The sequence below is a fragment of the Myodes glareolus genome, chromosome 10 (assembly GCF_982192425.1).
Source record: "Myodes glareolus chromosome 10, mMyoGla1.1, whole genome shotgun sequence".
Classification (NCBI taxonomy): Eukaryota; Metazoa; Chordata; class Mammalia; order Rodentia; family Cricetidae; genus Myodes; species Myodes glareolus.
Window position 1 is genome coordinate 14,400,871 of NC_142035.1, and position 23,215 is coordinate 14,424,085.

The following is a 23,215-nucleotide window of genomic DNA, read 5'->3' on the forward strand; positions in this document are numbered from 1 at the left end:
CTCAGTCTGCTCCAACTGTCAACCCCCTTCGAAGGGGCTTGGTTGTTCCCATGCTCGTTCACTCCTGGTCCAGTTGTAGTTGGTGAGCTACCATTAGCTCAAGCAAACTGTCTCAGTGGATGACCCCTCATGGTCTTGAATTCCTTGCTCATACTCTCACTCCTTCCACTCTACAACAGGATCTTGGGAGCTCAGTCCAGTGCTCTGATGTGGGTCATTGCCTCTGTTCCCATCAGTTATTGGATGAAGGTTCTATGATGATATTTAAGATAATCATTAGACTGACTACAGGGTAAGGCCAGTTCAGACACCCTCTCCTCTATTTCTTAGGGTCTTAGCTGGGGTCATCTCTGTGGGTTCTTGGGCATTTTTCTAGAGTCAGGATTCTTGCTAACTCCAGAGTGGTGTCCTCAATCAAGATAGATCTTTCCTTGCTCTCATATCTGTCCTTCCTCCATCTCGACTATCCCAATTCTTCAAGTAGGAGACCACTTTCTAAATATAACCCCAGTAGCACAGACACTGAGAGCAACAATAAATAAATGGGACCTACTGAAACTGAGAAGCTTCTTTCTGTAAAGCAAAAGACACAGTCAATAAAACAAAAAGGCAGTCTAATGAATGTGAAAAGATTTTCACCAACCCCACATCAGACAAAGAACTGATCTCCAAAATATATAAAGAACTTAAGAAATTAGACATCAAAATTCTAAATAACCCAATTAAAAAATGGGGTATAGAGGTAAAGACAGAATTTTCAACAAACAAATCTCAATAACCAAAAGATACTTAAGGAAATGTTCAACATCCTTAGCCACCAGGGAAATGCAAATAAAAACAACTCTGAGAAGATACCATCTTACACCTGTCAGAATGGCTAAGATAAAAAAAAAACCACCAATGATAGCTTTTGCTGGAGAGAATGTTGAGTAAGGGGAATACTCCTCCATTGCTGGTGGTAATGCAAACTTGTACAACCACTCTGGAAATCAGTATGGCAGTTTTCCAGAAAATTGGGGATCAACCTACCTCAGGATTCAGCAATACCACTCTTGGGCATATACCCAAAAGATGCTCAATCATACTACAAAGGCATTTATTTGCTCAACTGTGTTTATAACAACATTATTTATAATAACCAGAACCTAGAAACAACCTAGATGCCCCTCAACTGAAGAATGGATAAAGAAAATGTGGCACATTTACACATTAGAGTACTACTCAGTGGTAAAAGACAATGACATCTTGAATTTTGCGTGCAAATGGATGGAATTAGAAAACACTATCCTGAGTGAGGTAACCCAGACCCCAAAAGATGAATATGGTATGTACTCACTCATAAGTGGATACTAGGTATAAACAAAGAACATTGAGCCTATAGTTCATGATCCTAGAGAAGCTAAGGAATAAGGTGAACCCAAAGAAAAGCATGTATAGATTCACCTGGAAAGTTGCAACAGACAAGGTCACCTGACAAAACTGGGAGCATGGGGGTGGGGATAGAAGGGAGGGTGGAAAGGGAAGAACAAGGTAGAAGGGGAGGAGAGAGAAGAACTTGAGGGAATGGGATAGTCAAGATGGAGGAAGGACAGAGATGAGAGCAAGGAAAGAGATATCTTGATTGAGGGAGCTATTATAGGGTTAGCAGAAAACTGACTCTAGAGAAATTCCCAGGAATTCACAAGGATGACCCCAGCTAGGACCCTAAGAAGAGGGGAGCTCAATCTTGATTTGCCCTATAGTCAGACTGATGAATATCTTTTTTTTTTTTTTTTTTTTTTTTTTGAGACAGAGTTTCTCTGAAGCTTTGGAGCCTGTCCTGGAACTAGCTCTTGTAGACCGGGCTGTCTTGAACTCACAGAGATCTACCTGCCTCTGCCTCCAAAGTGTTGGGATTAAAGGCCTGCGCCACCACCGCCTGGCCCGACTGATGAATATCTTAATTATCACCATAGAACCTTCATCTAGCAACTGATGGAAACAGAGGCAGAGATCCCATCGGAGCACTGGACTGAGCTCCTAAGGTCCAGTTGAAGAGTGGGAGGAAAGCTCAGTGGATGAGCAAAGAGGTCAAGACCATGCTGGGTTCACCCACTGAAACAGTCTACCTGAGCTAGTGGGAGCTCACCAACTCCAGCCGTACTGGGAAGGACCAAGCATGGGACCAAACTGGTTCCTCTGAGTGTGGTTGACAGTTGCATGCTTGGGGCAGACTGAGGGGTCACTGGCAGTCGCACCAGGATTTATCCCTACTGCATGTACTGGCTTTTGGGTACATGCTATTGTACCAATATTGGCTATTCTCTTTGGGTGGATGTCTTGCTCGGCCTGGATATAGTGGGGAGGGCCTTGAACCTTCCACAGGGCAGTGTGTCTTGTCTTCTCTGAGAATTAAATGTGGGTGGGGTGGGAGGGTATATGGAGGGAGTGGAGTGAGTCAGAACTTGGATTGGTATGTATAGTAAAAAAGGATAGTTTCTTTTCTTTTTTTTTAATGTAAAAAAAAAAAAAGAAAGCATGCTGAATGAACCGTGAAGAGCAAGCCGGAAAGCAGCACCCCTCCATGGCCTCTGTTTCAGTTCCCACTTCCAGGTTCCTGCCCTGTTTGAGCTCGTGCTCTGACGTCCTTCAGTGATGGACTATGATGTGGAAGTGTGAGCTGTGAGCTGAAATAAACTGTTTCTTCCCCGTTGTTTTTGATCATGGTGTTTTTATCAAAGCGATGGCAGTCCTAACTAAGACCCTGGGCTATAGGAGACCTTGTCTCAACAAACAACAAACAAAAAGCAAAACTTCCTCAAATCTCCGGGTAGCGCATCACGGAGCAAGTGTGGGAATCGGAGGACAACTTGGTGGAGTCAGTTGTGCCTTTCCACCTTTACGTGGGCTCCAGGAACTGAACTCAGGTCAGCAGGCTTGTCTGCTTTTACTGGATGAGCCATATCCGCAGCTCTAAGGAGAGGACTCGAGTGCAGTTCTGTGCCATCTAGAACTAACTAGCCACTTAGATGGGAGGCGCCGGTCCTAGCTCTCTCACACCCTGCTCTCAGGAGCTACTAAGCCGCTGATTCCTCCGGCATACTGGTCAAGTTCTCATTGTTGCCTTTTCTGAGTCCGTCTTGAGTCAGAGGATGAGTCCACCGTGCTCTTCAACTCGTCCTTTCGTCTAAGGGAATTTGTTTGTGGTCAACCTCCTTTTATGTTTTCTTCTGAATGTCCCTTAATGACTTCCGGAACTTGATGTGAGCGTCTTTTGGGTGTCATGTAGATGTATGTCTTATGTTATTTTGAGTGTCCATGAAGTTCTGTTCTAACAGCTGGATGTACTCAATGGATTGTGCTTTTATTTATTTTTTAAATTTTCATTTAAATTTAAATGAAATTTAAATGAATTTCATTAAATTAAAATTTCATCCAGCCTGCATGGATGTCTGTGCACCACGAGCAAGCCTGCTACTAGAAGGGCCAGAAGAGGGCATCACATCCCCTGGTGCCACCTCTCCAGCCTCTGTGCTTCTAATTTTTATTTCCTTTATAGTTTTACAGGTATGTGCGAGAAAGAGTTCAGGTTCAGACAGCACACACATAACTGGTTTCTTTCTTTTTTTTTTTTAAATATTTATTTATTTGCTTATTATGTATACAGTATTCTTTCTTCAGTCCAGAAGAGGGCACCAGGCCTCATTTCAGATGGTTGTGAGCCACCATGTGGTTGCTGGGAATTGAACTCAGGACCTTTGGAAGAGCAGGCAATGCTCTTAACCTCTGAGCCATCTCTCCAGCCCCATATAACTGGTTTCTTAGAGGCAATTACATTTTAGAAATTTTGCCTTTGCCCCCTAAGCCATCTTGCTTGGCCTTAGAGGCAATTAAAAATATTTTTAAGGTTCTCATACAAAGTAATGGTTTCGTTATGTCATTTCCATACACGTACGCCAGTATCCTTTGTTCTTGTGCCCCTCTCTACTGTTCTCCTCCATCTCTCGTGCCCCCTCTTGCTGGTCCCTTCATGCCACCTTTATTCCATGGCAAATGGAGTCCTTTCCTACCCCTATACCTTGTAGAGTACCCCCTATGTTTTCCTGAAGAATTTTAGTGTTTCAAGTTCAAACTGTAGCTCCAACTTGGGAGGAGAGAGGGAGAGAATAGGTACATCACACACACAAACACACACACACACACACACACACACACACACATCAAGTTGTATTTACATATATTTAGCATATTGAGAGAGAGAGAGAGAGAGAGAGAGAGAGAGAGAGAGAGAGAGAGAGAGAGAAAGAGAGAAGAGGAGTTTGAGGGAGGGTTTCTGGGAGTGATTGGAAGTAGAAAAGAAAGGGAAGTGATGTGATTTTACTTTAATTTAAAACATAATAAAAATATAAAAAAAAGGTTAAGTGTGGTAATTTGAAAATGGCTCCATAAGCTCATAGGGACTGGCACTATTGGGAGGTGTGACCTTGTTGGAGGAAGTGTGAAAAACGTTAATTAAATAAAATTAAGAAACAATGGTCCCTCTAGACTCATATACTTGAATGCTTCATCATCAGGGAGTGGCACCATTTGAGAAGGATCCTAATCCAACAAGGTGTGGCCTTGTTGGAAGTGTGTCACTGGGGGTGGGCTTCGAAGGGTCAAAAGCCCAAGTCAGGCCCAGTTGCTCTCTCTTCCTGTTGGATTAAATCTATGTATTGTTCTTTATTCTTCATTTAACCAATTTCTGCCCTGATCTTTATTATTTCTTGCTGTTTACTGCTTTGGGGGCTTGGACTGTTCTTGTTTTCTCAAGACCTTGAGATGCACCATTACTTTGCTAATTTGAGGTCTTTCTGATTTTTTTTTGGGGGGGACACATGTTGTCATTATATAGTCCTGACTGGCCTGAAACTTGTTACGTAGACCCTGTTTCCAACTGTCTCTATATCCTGAATGCTGAGATTAACGCAAATGTCACCACCCACAGCTCTTTCTGACTTGTAATATAAGCATGCATAGCTATAAATTTCCCTCTCTATTTTATCTTAGCTGTTCCCCACAGACTGTAAATTGTGTTTTCATTTTCTTCTAGAACTTCTACATTTTCTGCCTGAGGTATCCAATAACCTACTATTCATTCAAGAATGTGTTTAGTCTCTGCATTTGTGTAGCTGATATAGTTTTTCTTGTTATTGATTTCTAGTTTTACTGCATTACAATCTGATGAAATAAAGTGACTATTCTGATTCTTTTGTGTTCAGCAAAACTTAATTTATGGCCTGGAATATCTATTTTAGGGATGGCTTCATGGACTGCTGTGGGATTGAATATTCTGTAGCTAACTGTTTAGTCCACTTGATCAATTGTATTGTTTAAGCCTGAAGTTTCTTTGTGGATTATTAGTTTGAAGGATCTATCTAGAAATCAAATGGTGTATCAAAACTACCTACTGCTATTGTATCAAGACCTATTTGACACTTTATGTATTTTCTAGTTTGTTTTGCACGCTTGGTAGCTCCAACTTTTGTTACATATACACTTAACAATTATTACACTTTTTTCTCTTCCTTTTTTTTTTCTTTGTTTTGAGACAGAGTTTCACTATGTAGCTCCAACTAGCCTGGAACTTGTTATGTAGACCAGGTTGGCCTCAAACTCAGAGATCTACCTGCCTCTGTCTCCAAATTAAAGGGATTAAAGGCATGTGATTCCATGACTGGCTTTTAAAAATAACCATTTTATTTCTTAATTATGTGAATGTATGTATTGTGTGTGCATATGCCCGTGTGAATGAGGTGCCAGCTGAGGGCAGCAACATCAGAGTTACAGGAGGCTGTGAGCTACCAAATGTGGATGCTGAGAACCAAACTTAGGTTGTCTGCAAGGGCAAAAAGAGCTCTTAACTCCTGAGTCATCTTCCCAGCCCCTCTGATCCATCTTCCCAGCCTCTCTGGTATATTATTTCATTATTTTTTCTAATGTATAGTGGCCTCCTTTTTCCTATTTTTGGTGTGAAGTATGGTTATGGAACTTTAGATTTCTTGGGTTCTTCAGCAGTGAATGACAGGTGACTTCTGAGTTTGATCCACCTCTGGCTTCAGGCTCTGAGCTGTCAAACTCCACAGTTACTTTCAGTTGCTGAGATATACTTCAGAACAACAAGGCTAACGATCTCTTTTCCTATGCTCTTCTATCCTGGGTCATCATTTTGCCACATACACATTTTGGCTTTTCTGTGTCCAGCTTCCCTGCTTGCTATAACTTCTTGCCTGGGGCTTTCCTCACCTAGGGGTGGTGTCAGGCCAGATGGATACTCCTTGTCCCACGGCTCTCCCTTGACTTCTAGGAGTTGCTCAGTTTTTAGCAGTAGGGTCTCCCTGAAGGTGCTGCTCCCCAAGCCATGAATGACATTGACTTATCCATTCGAGAAAATTTCTCTCACCAAAATCTGCAGCTGAGTTTGTGGCTTGTGAGGTCTGTGGACTTTCGCAAAGGTAGGACTGCCCATCGATAGCCTGACTGATCTTTGAGGAGTGGCTTTTGCCCATGGCCACATCCCTAATCAGAAGTCTGTGTGGCTGAAGCTACGTTTGGCTTATTTCCTACCAATATATCACCTGTCTTTTTCTCCCTACCCACTCTCTTTCTCTGTTGTATAGGACTGTCCTCAGAGACAAAATGCCTCAGTCTTTAAGAGTTCGGCTGGGTCTGTGTGGCACGATTAATAAAAACCCAGAAACTGATAATATGGGGTTCAACTTGAAGTTCAGAAAAGCAAAACAGCCAGTCGTTAGCTCTTACCTCTACCTCAGTCCAAAATGGCAATCCTGCCTCTAGGAATCCTCAGAATGAGACTGTGTTTGACAGCTGTCTCCTCCTGTTTTATATTCCTCTCTACTGCTGGGATTAAAGGGATATACCACTACTGCCCGGTTTCTATGGCAGACTATTGTGGCTACTGGGATTAAAGGTGTGTGCCACCAATGCCTGGTCTGTAAGGCTGACCAGGGTGGCTGTTTTACTCTCTGATCTTCAGGCAAGCTTTATTTATTCAAATACAAATGAAATATCACTCCAGGCCAGCTTACAGAAAATCATCCTAACCAAGCTTGCTGACTGTTTACCTCCCCTTATAGAAGGAAGGGGCAAAAAGGAGGGTCATGAAGCCTTCACCTGCATATCAAGCCACTTCTCCAACCCACTGCCTAGAATGGCCCCTGGGGTCTAAGGCAGGTGTGTGTGTGTGTGTGTGTGTGTGTGTGTGTGTGTGTGTGTGTGTAGGGGGTTAGAGTCTATAGGAATAAATAGGTAAGGAAGGACTAGGGGAGAGAACTCCATCTATGTGGATATGGGAAAGACAACGTCCATCCTGAGTAAAAACTTGCGTGTGCTACCTTTTTCTGGGGGCGTGTGTGTCACCCACACTCCTGCAAGTAACCCCTCATCCATGCTCTATAAGTAATCACAATAAAGCCATTGTTACCCCAGGGTGAACTTAGGTTGCATCATTCCTTGGTTTGTCATTGGGACCTTAGGGAAGGGTCAGAAGAGATGTGTGGTTTGTGTTTTAGCAACAGGTGTGGGTACCTGTGTGTATGGTGTATGCAATGCATGTGCACACATGTGTATGTGACGGCCGGAGGTCAACATTGAGTATCTTCTTTTTAAAAAATATTTATTTATTTATTATGCATACAATATTCTGTGTGTGCCTGAAGGCCAGAAGAGGGCACCAGACCTCATTACAGATGGTTGTGAGCCACCATGTGGTTGCTGGGAATTGAACTCAGGACCTTTAGAAGAGCAGACAATGCTCTTAACCTCTGAGCCATCTCTCCAGCCCCGAGTATCTTCTTTTAATGCTCTCTACCGTATTGTTTGGAGACAGGGTCTCTCACAAAACCCAGGGCTTATCAATTAGAATGACTGACTAGTGAGAGCCAGAGATTTGTCAGCTTCTGCCCCCCGAGCTTACAGGTGCTCACTACCATCTCTGATTTTTATTGAGTGTTGGGAATCTGAACTCAGTTCAAGCTTACACAGCAAGCAGGGTATGATTTACCCATCAGATTTAGCCTTTCTCTGCACATTTCAGGTATCCTTTCATTTTTGTGGGTTTCCAAACCTCTTTCTTGTCTTCTCCCTCTGGAACATCATCTATATCTCTTCTTTCTCTAGGAGGCAGTCTTTAGCCTGCTGTCTTACCTAGAAAGTCTTCATTTTAAAATCCTTTCTTACAAGAATCTTACATTTAAATTTCAGATCTCCCTCCCTCCCTTATTCTCTCTCTTCTCATTATTGATCCCAGTGTTGTCCCCGCTAGTTCTGAAGCCTTGGACTTGAGTCTGGAGAGTTGGCTCATTGGATAAGAGTGTAAATCGCTCTAGCAGAGGTTCAGAATTTGGTTCCTGGCATCCTTGTCAGGTAGCTCGCAACCATCTGTAACCAGTTTCAGGAGGTCTGCTGCCCTCTTCTGGCCTCTATGGGCACCCACATGGTCACAAAACAATTAAAAATAAAATCTGAAAGAAAAAAATAAAAACCTCACAAAATCTGTGCTCAAAGTATTCTCCTGTGTCAGCCCCAGAGTAGCTGGGACTGCAGGTGTGCGCAGCTGCTCCCAGCTTTAGTCACTTAACTAATTTGGGAAAGGGTCTCTCTGAGTAGCCCGGTTTGTCCTGGAACTGTTTATATAGACCAGGCTGGTCTCAAACTCACAGAGATCTGCCTTGCTTTGCCTCTTAAGTGCTGGAATTAAAGATATCCACTGTCAGTTCTAGCTCAGCTTTATCATTGCTTTTTTTTAAATCCATTTTTTAAATTTCTCATGTAGTCATGAGTGGCCTAGAATTCCCTTGGTAGCCCAGGCTACCCTTGAATCCTCTTGCTTCACCTGATCTGGTAGGATTACAGTTGTATGCCATCACACTTGATTTCTGGTGTGGGAGAAAGGTCTGTATTCTGTCAATTATATTTTAAATAAATGCTGATTGGCCAGTAGCCAGGCAGGAAGTATATGCAGGCCAACTAGATAGGAAGTAGAGGCAGATCAAGGAGAACAGGAGAATGCTGGGAAGAGGGAAGCCCATTCCTCTGCAGTCCTAGCTCAGCCACAGAAGAAGCAAGATGTGACTGCCTCACTGAATAAGGTATTGAGCCACATGGCTAACACAGATAAGAATAATGTCTAATAATGGGCTATATAAGTTATAAGAGTTAACAAGAAGCCTGAGCTAATGAGTCAATCAGTTTATAATTAATGTAAACCTCTGTGTGATTTCTTTGGGACTTAATGACTGCGGGAACGGGCCAGGACAGAAACCCCAACAACAGGCTTCTATTTTCTTATGGAATGCATTTGATTTCACCATTGCTTTGTAAAAGAGAAAGTATTTATTAGGTTTTTTTTTTTTGAGTTTTAGCAGCTTTGTGTATATCTGTGTCTATGTGCATATGAGTGCAGGTATCTGAGAAATCCAGAAGAGGGTGCCTGTCTTCCTGAAGCTGGAGTTACAAGGGACTGTGAGATGCAACCTGGATGCTAGGAACCAAACTACAGTTCTCTGCAAGGGCAGAGGGCATTCTTAACTTCTGGGCCATCTCTCCAACTCTGTCTTGAATTTACAGAAGTTTGATGGCTCTGGCTTGTGCACCGCACACATGACTTTATCTCAGCATCCAGTTCTAATGTTCATCTATGTTGTGTGTGCAGTTCCGGTCCATATATTTTTATTGTTGCACTATGATTTGACCCGAAATGTCTTTATTTATCCTCCTGCCTTTGTCTTAACTGGTTTTCTGATGGTTTATTTCTTCTGTTTTCAAGTCACTTGCTCTATTTTGTTTTCTTTAAGAGAATTAAAGAGGTTGAAGAGATGGCTCAGTGGCTAGGAGCACTGACTGTTCTTTCAAATGCATCCACATGGCAGCTTATGGTTATCCATAGCTTCAGTTTCCGGGGATCCAATGCCCTTTTCTGAGCTCTGTGAGCACCAGGCACACATGTAGAGCACATACATATATGCAGGCAAAACACTCATACACATAAAAGAACACACCTCCCCGCTTTGATACAAGGTCTCACTGTTCAGTCCTTTGAAGACCAGACTGGCCTTGAACTTACAAAGATCCGTCTATCTCTCTGACTCCCAGGTAGTGGGTTTAAAGGGATGTAGCACCATGCCTAGCAACATAAATACATTTTTTAAAAAAATCAAAAGAACAGAAGCAAAACCAAAAATAAATCTTAAAAATTGAGGGTGGTGGTGGAAAGATGGCCCAGTGGAAAAGAGTACTTACTGCTCTTGGAGAAGACTTAAGTTTTGTTCCCAGCACCCAAATCAGTCAGCTTCCAGCTGTCTGTAACTCTAGTTCCAGGGGATTGGATGCCCTTTTCTGGCCCCCATGGAGACACACAGACACACAGACACACACACACACACACACACACACACACACACACACACACACACACACACGATGTAAATAAAAATCAATCTTAAAAAGTCTCAAAGTTGTGATTCTTTAGGCTGCATTTTCTGTCACAGGTTTTCAGTGATCTATAGTGTCTCTGACACTGGTGATTGACACATGGATTCTAGGTGAGGGATTAGTAAGACAGGGTAAATATAGAGAGGACAATTCAACTTCAGTGAAGATTCATCTGGGATACCCAAGAAATTTCAGAGTTGAAATGGTCAATCTGAGGATACTATAACTGGGCAGATCACAGCCAGGCCATACCTGGTCACTGTCTTCAGGCTTGAGAGTCTGTCTGTGGATGGTCATTCTTTTGGTAGGTAAGACAAAGATAGCAGAATGAGGTTAAGGTTTGCTTTTCTGGGAAGGCTGACAGTAATGAAGTTATGTTTTAGTCACCAAGCTCCTAAGGCTACCTACATGATTACAAATAAACAGGGAACAACGTAAGAGATCAGTTAACGAAGGAGGTCTGACGAAGAAAGGTTTGCTTGAGTGAAGAAATACTCCAGATAAGTGTGAAGGTCAATGCTGCATTTGATCTGAAGGCTGAAATCGAACAGGTTTGCTGCCGTGGAGGCACTGTTCAGCTGGATTTCATAGGGGAGGTGACACCAATCTGTACAATTTGGTCAGCTGGACTGGACTGGCTGCAGCATTGTCTGGATGGACGAGAAATTGCTCAAGAGTAAGAGACTGACGTGTTCTGGATAAGGCCATGGGGTGAAGACACAGAGGAGAAGGGCACACCGCAGGAAGAGCCTTTCATTTTTAATGATGGCAGTAATTTCGCAGGAAAGACAAAATTCAGAGCAGGAAAGCAGTAAATCAAAGTGTCCAGGATTGTGGACATTTCCCAAAGATCTCAGCATGGCCTGAACCTTCTTCCAGCTTTGTCTCAGGTGGCCCAGTGCGAGGATGGCTGCGAAAGCTCTCAGGCTCAGGCTCAGGCTCTGGTGTTCTGCTTAAGTAGAAAAGGAAGATTCATGTCGCAGGTTCCACAAGAGTCTCCCTGGATCAGGGCCGGTCATTTCTGTCTTGGGACAGTCCTAGAGAATGACTTCTCTAGCAGGGAACCTTCTGTTGCATGAATCTGTTTCCTTTATCCTAAAGATAGCCACTACCCATGCTCTAGCCTCTGTAGGGACACATTAGCGAGGATTAAAAGTAGAGCTGGTCCTTTTGAGTCACCCGCTAGGTCTGTCTGTCTCTTTGTTATGGAAGCCAGCCGCTGTACTGCCTGGGCAGAGGCCACTGAACTTCTAGTTCTAAGAACTTGGAAACGGTCAGCTGGGGGCTTGGGCTTCACCTGTACAAAACAGCATGACACTCTGGAGATTTAGAAGGCCCAAACATGGTAAGAGCCTCGCGGTGGTCAGATCTGATTAAAAATAAAAGCAAAGTTTTTAAAAAATAAAAGCAACTTGCTATGCTACTACTTAGTGAGTAATTGTTTATTTGTTTTTTGATGTGTGTGCGTGTGTGTTTTGTTTTGTTTTGAGACAGGGTATCTCTGTGTAGTCCTGGCTCTGCCTGCCTCTGTCTCTCAAGTGCTGGGATGAAAGGTATGCACCACTGCCAGGCTTCAATTGGTCTCTTATAGTGGACTTGTTTCCCTCACCTAGCAGGCAAAAATCATAACATAAATCTACTGTACAGCTATTTTCATTTAATTTTATTTTCTCAGATCTTTCAGTAATTTATTCTTTAACAATTTCTCACACACATGCACGCACACACATGCTCATCCCCCCACGCACACACACACACACACACACACACACACACACTTTGCATTCTGATTATTTTCATTCCACTTGTTCTCATCTCTTTGCCACACCCCTACAGGTCACTTTCTTGAATTCGTGTCATTTTGTTTTGTGACCCGCTGATTTTAGCTGCATGTGACCATGGGCATGGAGCCTGATGGACTGCGAGTGGGTATACAACAGAAGGTCATGGCTGTTTTTCACTGGTATCCACCAATAGCCCGTAATTTCCCGGGAGAGAAAGCCTGAACTCATCTCCCATTTAGGACTGACTGTTGTGAAACTTAGGTCTGTGAAGGAGGAGTGTATGCAGCTGCAGCTGCAGCTGCAGCGGGTTCATGGTCGCAGAATCGGTGCCTGCCTAGAAGACAGGGTTCTGCAGCTCTGCTCCTCATCACTCAACTCTTACACCCCTTAGAGGAGACGGTATAAATGACCCAGGCCTGAGCACTCAGCGGCATTGTAACCTCTTAGCGGCGTGAGCAGCTGTGAGGCTCTTCGTTTCCTGCAAAGAGAAGCTTCTCTGATCAAGGTTTAGAGTAGTCATTGCCTTTGGGACTCGGGGAGGCAAAGCCCAGTTTCTTAGGGAGCTGTGGACCCATTGGAGTTGAAGCCTGAACTAGACACTGACCTTTGTGGCAGCGTTCCTTTGAGCCCTGGCCTGGTACCACGCTCTGGACTGGTGGTGCTGTTTGTACTCCAGGGACTTCCTGTACTTTTCCTGTCTTCTCAGTTGGGAGGGTTTTCTTTTTGGAATATGCAGGTTTTTAGAGTTTGGTAAAGTTGTGGCCTTCGTTGGTGGGCTCGTCGGTGGTGGTGGAGGCTTTGTGTAGCTATTTTAATGTAAAATTGTGTTATATATGGTAATTGTTACTGCATACCCGGCGGTGTGTCAAATAATAGCTACAGTTTTCTCCCTGAACATTTGAGTGTTTTTTTTTTCTAATTGCAAAATCAGCAATTTTTGTTGTTTTCTGAGGCAAGGTTTCTTGGTGTAGCTTTGGAGCCTGTCCTGGAATTCTCTCTGTAGACCAGGTTGGCCTCGAACTCACGGAGATCTGCCTGCCTCTGCCTCCCGAGTGCTGGGATTAAAGGCATGTGTCTCCACTACCTGTCCAAAATCAACAATTTCTTCTGAGATCCCGGCCTCCCCTGCAGAACCTTCTGTTGCTACAATTCTCCCTCTTCATGTCCCCAAAGGGGTAAGCCTTTAACTAATTTTCTCTACCCTTGAATCTCAAAGCCTGTTCTTGCCATTCTCCCAAGAGACCAAAGCCGAGTCGGAATCCTTACCGTACTGTCCGGTATTTTTCATTGCATTCAATGTCACACTCTATTTTCAGCCTGTAGTTGTTCAGGTTACCGTTGCAGCCAGTGAAGACAAAACTCTGGCACTCTCTGGCCGTTCTGTTGTAGAAGAATCTAAAATGGACCTCATAGCAGCTGCCGGGATCCATGTCCATTTTACAAGCCTCTGCGAGAGAAGTTGCCATGGAATTAGAGGAAGATGGTTGGGGCTCAAGAGCAAGCGTTGTCTCTATTCAGAGGCCCTTGAAAGTTCCTGCTTGGGATGGTGAGGTGCCTTAGGGGGTTAAGGAGCCGACAACTGGAGTTCTCTCTCTGAGCCCATGTGGTGGGAAGGGAGAACCAGCTCCCTCCAGTTGTCCTCTGACCTCCACATGCATGCCATGGTTCATAAGCATGCATGAACAATTGCACGCATGCAGGTGTAGACACCCACACACTAGAAGAAAAATTCCTTCCTCTAGCTTGGAAACATTCTTGTTCAGGGACCCTCAGAGGTTTCTGCCTTTTTTTGTTCTAAGTAGAGTTACACGACAAAGACACCTTCGTCCAATACAGTTTACATCTCCAGATGGTGGGTCCTTGGCAGTGGTTTGGGGGAAGGACCAGATGGTGAATGACTTAGCTTGTGCAAAGTGACAAGGTTCCTCGCACTGCACACCTTGCAGGCTATCCTGGCATTCTGTTCCTCCATGCTCTCATTGCCTAGCCTTTCAGCTGCCTGCTGAAGACACACAACTCAGAACACCCCCCCCACACACACACCCCACTGTCTACTTACTCATTATACAACCAGAAGCATGATAGTCTTTCACCCCCATATCTTGCTGTTCTTCATGCCTTCTCTTGCTTTCCAGGAAGCAGTTGTTTCATTTTTTATTGGCCAAGTGGTGGGTAGGGATGATTGAAATAGTCACACTGGTGGCCATATTGATAGCCCAGTGCTCAGTGCCCACCTTCCTCCCTCAAGCTGCCGGTCTGTAGTTTATTTTCTGGTAACACGACTTGGCTCGGCCTCGCCACACGTGCGATTTTATTTTATAGTCATAAATACTCTCTGATTTTCTAGTTTTTGTTTTACATATAGGCAAAGTGGGGTCGGGGAGGAGATGATCATTGGGCTTACAGTCTTGTCCAGAGTATGCTGAGTGACAGGGCCAGAATTTGGAATCTGAATCAAAGCAGAAACTGTATCACTCAGGCTTCAAGAGAAAGCCTCATTATGAGTCATAGCTACACTGTAAACTCTTCCATATAGGTACAGCATGCTCAGATGTCTTCTGTATGTCCAGAGCCCAAATGCAGGCTATACCTCAATGGTATTACTCTCTAAAATCCTCTCTCATTGGAAGGCATGCTCTTGGAAGGTATGAACTCTTTGAAATATGCCACAAAACCCCTGTCGCAAAACACTTGCAGTTTTTTGACCTCCTCCAAAGGAGTTCTCTGTCTGGAAAGGACTGACTTATACTGTATATTGTTTTATCCTCTCTGGACACCCAAAAGTCCCCCGAAGAAAATACTGCCCCAAGTTAAGGCACTTAAGGTTGGCAGGTGTTGCCATGAGAGAGGAACCTTCTGACCCCCCACCCAGTGGAACTGTTTTCATTTCTTCCCCCGTCATTCATAATTGGCCTTGGAGTTTACCTTCTATTTTAACCTTATCCATACCTTTGTATTGTCTGCAGATTTTGTGAGTGAGCCTGGCAACACCACTCAGTACTGGGGCAGTGATTGAGCAGAAGATGACGATTCCTAAGAGAAACCCCATCTTAACAGGCTTCATGGTGGAGAAGCAGCAGGTCGAAGCTGTTGAATGCTCTTATACTTCAACTTTGGTTTGGTGGGAGGGATCCTGAATTGGGCTTTATGATGTGTTGAGTTGAATGCTGAACGCTTGAGTACCCAGCCATGAAGCTAAAGGTCCCAAACTGATTAGACCCCTGATAGTGAATTCCATATTCATGTAGAGTCAATACGAGCTTAGGGACCCGAGCATAAGCACATGCCTAACTCTGAAGGGATGGATCATCAGAGCAAGGAATTTCAAAAGAATTGCTTCCTTCCCATGTTCTGGTTTTCTAAAGCAGAGAAAAAAACTGGCCTGGTGCATTAGAAAGAACGAAGTGCGAGAGTAACAGAAATGATGGTTGAGGTGTTTCCTTCTTGCCAAAGTCTACATTAAGTAACCCGTATGAACTAAGTCGTTAAATTAATACACAAAATGGCTGAGGTAGGCGTATGCGTCAGCACCACCGACAGACGCTGAGCAGGTTAAGATAAAGCTATGTTCATGATCACGTTTCGATTTTCTAGTGGACCCTTGATTTGAAGTTGCCATAATGTCTAGTACTGTTTTATTATTATGACTATCGTTTAAGTTTTGGAGGCAAGAGCTGGGTGTTGACCCTGATTTGTCCAGGAACTTGTTGTGTAACCCAGGCTGGCCTTGAGCTTCTGATCTGCCCACCTGAGCCTCCCAAATACTGGGATTACAGGTTCCTGCTTTTATACCCAGCTAAGGGTTTGTTTGAAACCCAATGCTACACTGCTTTATGAAGCCACCTTGAGCCTGACTTGTTTGGAAAAAGTGACCCCCATTTATAACCTGGGATCACGTGGTATTGGTTTCTTCTGGTGAACCATGAAATAAAGGCCTCCTTTAATTTTCTAATGGTTCTGGACTTCTCTTTTATTCAGTCATCACATTCTGTTCAGTCATTGCCAACAGTTATAGTCATGTAACTTTGCTAATATATATGAACTTATGTGTTTTATTACATTATATATTCCCAATTCAAAAGCCGTACTTAATTTCTTGAACTTTATATTAGGAATTTTCATTTTCCGTATAAAAGTCCAAATTAACTTGATAAACCCGAGAAAACCTACCCTAGATATTGCTTTGAGTTGCATTGACTCTATAGATCAATTTTCTGTTCATTTTGATCTTTAATAATTTTTTTCAAGAAAAGTTTCTAGGGCTGGAGAGATGATTCAGTAGTTGAGAGCACTTGCTTCTCTTCCAGAGGACCCAAGTTCAGTTCCCAGTTCAAAACCTCCTATAACTCTAGCTTCATGGGGAACCTATGTTTTCTTATGGCTCTAATGGTCTGACCTGAGCCACGCCCACTCCCTCCCCTGCCTGCAGAGGAGTCCTTCCCTTTCCATGTCTCTTTCTCTCTCTCTTGAAGAGGTAGCCTCTGTCTCTCCTCTCTCCTCACTTCTCCCCTTCTCCCTCTCTGTTTCTCTCTGTGTGTCTCTCTCTCTGCCTCTCTCTCTTTGCTCTTCTCCACTTCTCCCCTTGCCCCTCCATAACCCATTAAATAAATATCCAACCTCCACGTGGCTCCCTGCCCAGGATCAGCTGCCTTCGAAGACCCACGGTGTGGTCTTATGGCCTGTCCATCTGTCTCTCCTTGTGGGACTGGCTTCCCTGTCGAGGTCTCTCATCCACCACATTGCTCCCTGCTTGGGACTTGCTGCCCTTTGTGGCCTACTGAGGCACTTGGGGAACTGCGCTGTCCCTGCCTGGGACTGGCTGCTCCTGGGACCCACTACCTGCCACATCTTGGGGACCTACAGCGTGGTTTTGTGGCCTGCTGCAGCCACTTGGGGACCTGCAGCATTTTTACTTAAACCATAACAATGGCCTATGGGTGTGCCTTCCCCCTTCCCCAGACACACAAATAAAAAGAGACATATAACTGGTCGAAGTGATTGCAAAGAGATTGCAGAAGATCTTCCTTAAATGAACATACACACCCCACTCCTTCCTTCAAAGGCAAAGTGCTTGCTCTCAAGCCTTGATGACTTGAGTTTGATCCTCGAGAGCTGACTCCCACACATGGTCTTCTGACCTCTGCTCATGTATGTGTGCATGTGCATGTACACGCACACAACACAATGGATGAATGCATGATTAACATCAGCTGGCTGTAAGTGGGTGACTTTAAATCTGGGTTCTTTATTCTGTATGTTCCATTGATGCCAGTTCCTGTTGCATTGCTTACTACAGCTTTGTGCAATATTTTATAGTTAGTCTTTGATTTTTTTCTTTTTTTTCTTTTTCTCTCAAGATTGCCTTAGTTATTTGGGGTCTTTTGTGAATTCTACCAGTTTTTGTATTGTTTTTCATATCCGTAAGGGATGTCGCTGGTGCTTTGATAAGGGTCGCACCGAATCTGTAGGTCATTTTGGAAGTAGGAAAATGTGAAGCATGTTTATTTGGGTTTGTTAACGTGTAGTCTGTAGATTTGTTTGTGTCTTCTCCAGTTCATTTCATCAGTTTATTCTAGTTTTCACTGTAGAGACCTTTCAGTTCTGGCTAAATTTATTTCCAGGTATTTTATTTTTTGCTGCTATTGTGAAAATTATTGCTTTCTTAATCTTTTCTGGCAGTTTACTACTGGAATATTGCTAATTTTTTTGTGTGTGTTCAACTGGTATTGTGTAACTTTGCTGGATTTGTTTATCAGGTACAGTTTTATGGAGTCTTCAGGTTCTCTATGTATGTGATCGTGTCATCTGCAAAGAAGGCAAATTTGTCTTATTTTTCAACTTGAATGCCCTTCATTTATTTCTCTTGCTTAATTGCCTTGGCCAAGATGTCTAGTGTTATACTGAATAGAAGCAATAACAGTGGGAATCTCAAGGGGCCGTGTGGATGACTCAGTGGGTAAAATGCTGACAGTGTAAGCATGAGGACTTGAGTTCAGAACCGAGCACCCAGGAGAAAGCCAGGCACAGCATGTCTGTAACCATAGTGTTGGAGATAGAAGGGAGGGGATCAGGTGGATTTGGGGGACTTGCTGGCCCTTTTGTTCTCAGAGAGACCGTGTTTAGAAAAGTAAGGTGAAGACTGATAAAAGAAGATGCCCACTGCACACACACAAATATCTACCTCCTTATACCCTAATCTTGTTTTGAATATTAGTGGAAGCGTTTTCTAAATCCATTCATCTGCTGGTTGCCTGCTTTTCGCTTACACCTCATCCTTTGGGGGTCTCAGACTTCATTCCTCAGTCCTTTAGGCTGAATTGAAAGAAGTTGGGCATGGCTCTAAACAACTCTGGAGGTGCTACTTGGTGCTTACAGCATCATCTGCTGCCTGAAGTTCCCATCCAAGGCCCCTGAGGTTGTAAGAGCAGTATTATGGCCAAGGTGACACTCGAGGGCATCTGTCTTGGTACTGTCAAACCTCATAGTGTGCTCAAGTCTGGAGGTTGAGAAACACCTGTGCCCTAGTTACAAGAGGCACAGATAAAGACGACAAGCTAAGAACCAGTTGTGATGGCCCAGGAAGGGGGACTTGATTTGATTTTCAAATGAAGAGAGTATCTAGGGCCAACTGTTGGCATCATTCTCCAAGAACCTTGGTTAGACTTCTGAGTCTCTTGTTTTATCTTCCTTTTAGTTCTGCTTGAAGATTTTATATTTGTATTGCTCATGTTACGGCTATATGGGTCTTAAGACGATGCATTTTATCCCCAACTCCTCACAGTGATTGCTGAATCCGTGTTCTTGCTCATGTTACAGCTTTATGGATCTTAAGATGATGCATTTTATCCCCAATTATCACCTCGCTCACAATGATTGCTGAATTCGTGTTTTCTAGGGTCTTGGGCCCACTACATATGATGATGGCTTGAATGAAGAGGAGAACATGAGCTCTCAGTATTGTTCTTTAAAAGGCGGGTGTGTTCCCTGGCAGGCTCGCAGAGCAGCCGCTAGTCCGACAAGGATGGCTGTGGGTCCCTGTAAGATCTCCAGGGTGTTAGGCTGGTTCCGCCATGCGGTGGGCGAGTCATGCGGGCGGATACAGTGGATAAAAGGCTCACAGGACATAGTAAATAGACGTAAGGTTAAGAATAAGCTAAATATTTATTACTTAAAGAAGAGGGAGACATTTATTACTTAAAAAAGAGGGAAACAGAGAAACATGGAGAGAAACATAGAGAGAGACAAAGACACGTGTGCACACGCCAAGAGACGGGGCAGAAGAGAAAGAGTTAAGATGGCGACAAGGAGGTCAGAAGTGGCTGGGAGTGGGCGTGGTTAGCCCTTAAAGGGACTAGAGCAGAATAATAACACTCAGGACCCAGGGAATTGTAGTTTGGGGAGCCAGGAAAACCTTTTGGGTATGCCAAGAAAAAGTCTGTCTGTCCTTCAGTGTGGAGGCCGGAAACTGTGAGCCTTACCTCTAGTTCCTTCAAGGTTCTTGTGCTTCTACCTCAAACAAAGGTCCCACCTAGGTTGACCAGAGAGTTCAGCTCTCTCAAGGTTGTTGTCAACAGGTGTGGCTAATTGCTAGACCTTGTGGTCCAGGAATAGGAAGTAGATTGTTCCTACCTCAAACAAGAGTCTCAGAATCCAACTAAGTTCCAGTTCCCTTTATGGAGATAACTTGGGACTCCACCGAGGAAGTGGTTTGCCTACAGAATGTTTGGTCTAGTATGTGAGTGTGATTAGTTTTGTTCTAGCAACAGAATGTTTAACTATGAACGTATCCTGTGACCTTCAATTGGCAAGTTCCTTTCCTTGTATCACATTAATGCAGTCTTTTGTCTTACTCCTACCTTTTGAGGTCAGGGGTATTTTAAGCAGCTGGAAATTAAATGTGGGCGAATTTTCAGTACTCGCTGGAATTTCCTCCCGATACTATCCTATATGTTTCTGTATTTTATTATTTTCATTCACTTCTTCATTCCCACACTTCTGCCCTGGCGAGAGGTATTTTTGTTGTGGCTGGTCCCCACACTTCAGGTGCATGATGCATTTTGTTGCATTGCTTATTTTGCACATGGTCGGTGCATTTCTTTCTAAGGGCCCTCTCATTTTCCCTTATACGGTGTAAGGAAGCTGCCATGGTTGAATCACTATAACCACAATGCCCAGAGAAGTTGGGAAATGACCTGCATTGGTCAGGGCTCTCAAGAGGAAAGAATCAATTTCTAATAAATGCATGATTTATGTGTAAAGTTGGTAATTTATTTTAATGGCAGACTCACACAATGACGGAGACTAAGTCCTGGATAGGATGTGTGCTAATGAAAGAGCCAGGAAAACTGAGATGCAGTCTTACACATCAGAGTCACTTTATTTTGGTTGAGTTAATGAGGAAGGTTCACTATAGTTAACAATGGGTTGATCAAATACAGGGAAATTAGTAAAAGTCCTAGTCAGGAGAGTCTCAAATTCCAGTTATGGAGGCTGCTGATAGTACAGTCTGGTTTTTTACTATATTCACTGCTTTCCCATGTGGTCTCTTTTCCCCCCCTTTTCCTCCCTCTACCACTGAGCCATTGCCCAAGTCCTGGTCTCTACTTCCTTTTGTATATTCATGCCCACCTACCTCTCAGCAAAGAACACTCACTTGAACTCCCCTCTATATTACTCGAAGATGTGGTACTTGAAATATAGTCTTCGTTATCTTTCTGCTCCAGTCTTTTCCTCTTTGCTCTGTTCACGTTTCTAGTATAGTCATAAGCATTACTCGTGTAACACAATTTTCTAAAATTGAAGTAATTTTTCTGTTTGGAAATGCAGTTGGCAACCACTTTAGGTACATTTTTCTTTTTAACACTAAGGTTCATCTTTCTTTTGTAAAGACTTATTAAATCTATACCATCATATCTGCATTCTTCCGATGGTCTTCAGTTGGGCAGCTTGTCCTTTGTTTGTATACCTTAGATTTCTGACTCGCTCTTGCTTCTTGCTTTGTTTGCGCAAGGGATGTTCCCAAGCTTGAAATCTAATATTGTATATACTCCTTTGACTTCCGAATTTTGCCATAAGAAGTTATGCCTTGAGAGACCCCTGGTCCATGAAGAATGAGGGACACAGAGATCAAAAGAGGACAAGAAGACTGGAGATGTATCTCAGTGGTAGAACACTTATCTAATGTGTATAATAGCCTGGATTTGATCCCCCGGAGGGAATAAAACTAGACCGGATCCTCAGCTTGCTTCCAAGCTCAGCTAGAACCAGTTTGCATGAGCTGAGCTTCTACTGTCTTGCTGACCTTCAAGAAGCAAATAACTGCTTAGACTTTGTTGTATAGGGCCTACATATACCCACACAATACGAATGTATCTAATTGGAGTTGGGGGCTGTGTAGCTCAGTGGTAGAGCACTTGCCCAGCAATTGTGAGGCCCTGGGTTAAGTCCCAACTGTTAAAAAAATGTATTTAAAACATTATCTTAAAAAAACATCTATATGTACAGTAATAAGAGACGAGAAAGAGCAGAATAAACATCACTGTACATACAAGAGTGAGTGATATTTCTAAACGTGTAGGCTACAATAAGGAGACTATTACAGCCTCACCGGAATCCTGTGGCCAGTGGTAAGGACTTCTCACAGATACTATGCAATTTTCCTCTGTGTTCTTCCCAAGAAGACTCATACAACTGTATTTTCAAATTATGATTAAAATAAAAAGTAAAATCAGAAACATGCAAATAAAAAATGGATTCTATAACTAGAATGCACCCATCTGTGTTATGCCATGGTCCTATATAATTTATCCAATCCCTCTCCTAATGTTTTGAATAGTAAAGCTATTTGAAATATTTTGCATGTATGAATGGCACTAAACATTTTTTAGCCATATTATGATTTAACCATTATATCATTCTGTGTGTATGTGTGTATATGTATGTGGTGAGTGGCTTATGCCACATGTTTGTGAATCATCACACACCCATGTGGAGCCCAGAAAATACTGCTACCCCTCTCTACCTTATTTTTTTGAGACAGAATCTCTCATGGAAGCTTAAGCTCATCTTTTGGCTAGGCTGGCTGGCCCATGAACTCCCAGGATCTGTCTGTCCCACACTGGACTTCTAAGTACACACAGTCATGCTCAGTTTTCACATGGGCATTGAGGATTCGAACCCAGATCCTCTTGCGTGCATAGCACGATCTCTTACCCAGTGAGCCAATACCCTTACCAGTCTGTCTTTCTAGGCATGATCTTTACTGATTTTGATGACTGTGGATCTTCAGTCTTCACACTCATCAGAAGGCAGACATGCATCCAAATCCTTTCAAACTGTTTAAGAGAAAATATTGGAATTTTATGTCCTGCACAAATCAGAACTAAGCACTAATCCACTAAATGTAAAAATACCAAAGTATAGAAGTCTTTTCCAATACCAAAGTATAGAAATCTTTGCCTCATGATCTATAATTAGCCATCATTAAATAGGTAGCAGAGCTGGGCATAGTGGTAGATACCTCTAATTGCAGCAGTTAGGAGGCAGAGGCAGGTGGATTTTTATGAGTTCAAGACTAGCCTGGTCTACATAGTGAGCACAAAACCAACCAAATAAACACATACCCTCTCCCTCAAATCAATGAATAGTAATAATAAAAAGGAGACATCCAACTCATACGGCTTAAAGCAGTATGTTCCATGATGGATGATGTGATGTCTGTTTTTGGTAGCTATGCTAAAGCAGCTGCTAGCCTCTTGTGGTTACTGACCACCTGAAATGCCCAGTGATGGAGAAGCTCATTGGCTCTTTTATTTTATTTATTTTGGGTTGATTTTTATTATTAATTAATTGATTATTTTCTCATATATGACCTCCTGACTGCAGTATTCTCTCCCTCCACTATTCCCAGTCCCTCCCACCAATCCCCTTTTCCCCAGATCCACTCCTCCTTTGTTTCCTTT

At 43.2% G+C, this 23,215-nt stretch overlaps 1 protein-coding gene across 1 annotated transcript; it reads right to left on the reverse strand.

The window, feature by feature from the left end:
- Nucleotides 1–12,641: 12,641 nt before the first annotated feature.
- On the reverse strand, nucleotides 12,642–15,318 carry LOC146892749 (kunitz-type protease inhibitor 4-like). The gene is made up of 3 exons (XM_085696197.2): nucleotides 15,204–15,318; nucleotides 13,521–13,701; nucleotides 12,642–12,732 (listed from the first exon to the last, which is right to left on the reverse strand). The coding sequence occupies exons 1-3, from the start codon at nucleotides 15,316–15,318 to the stop codon at nucleotides 12,642–12,644; spliced, it is 387 nt and encodes a 128-aa protein (XP_085552323.1).
- Between the last annotated feature and the right edge of the window lie 7,897 nt (nucleotides 15,319–23,215).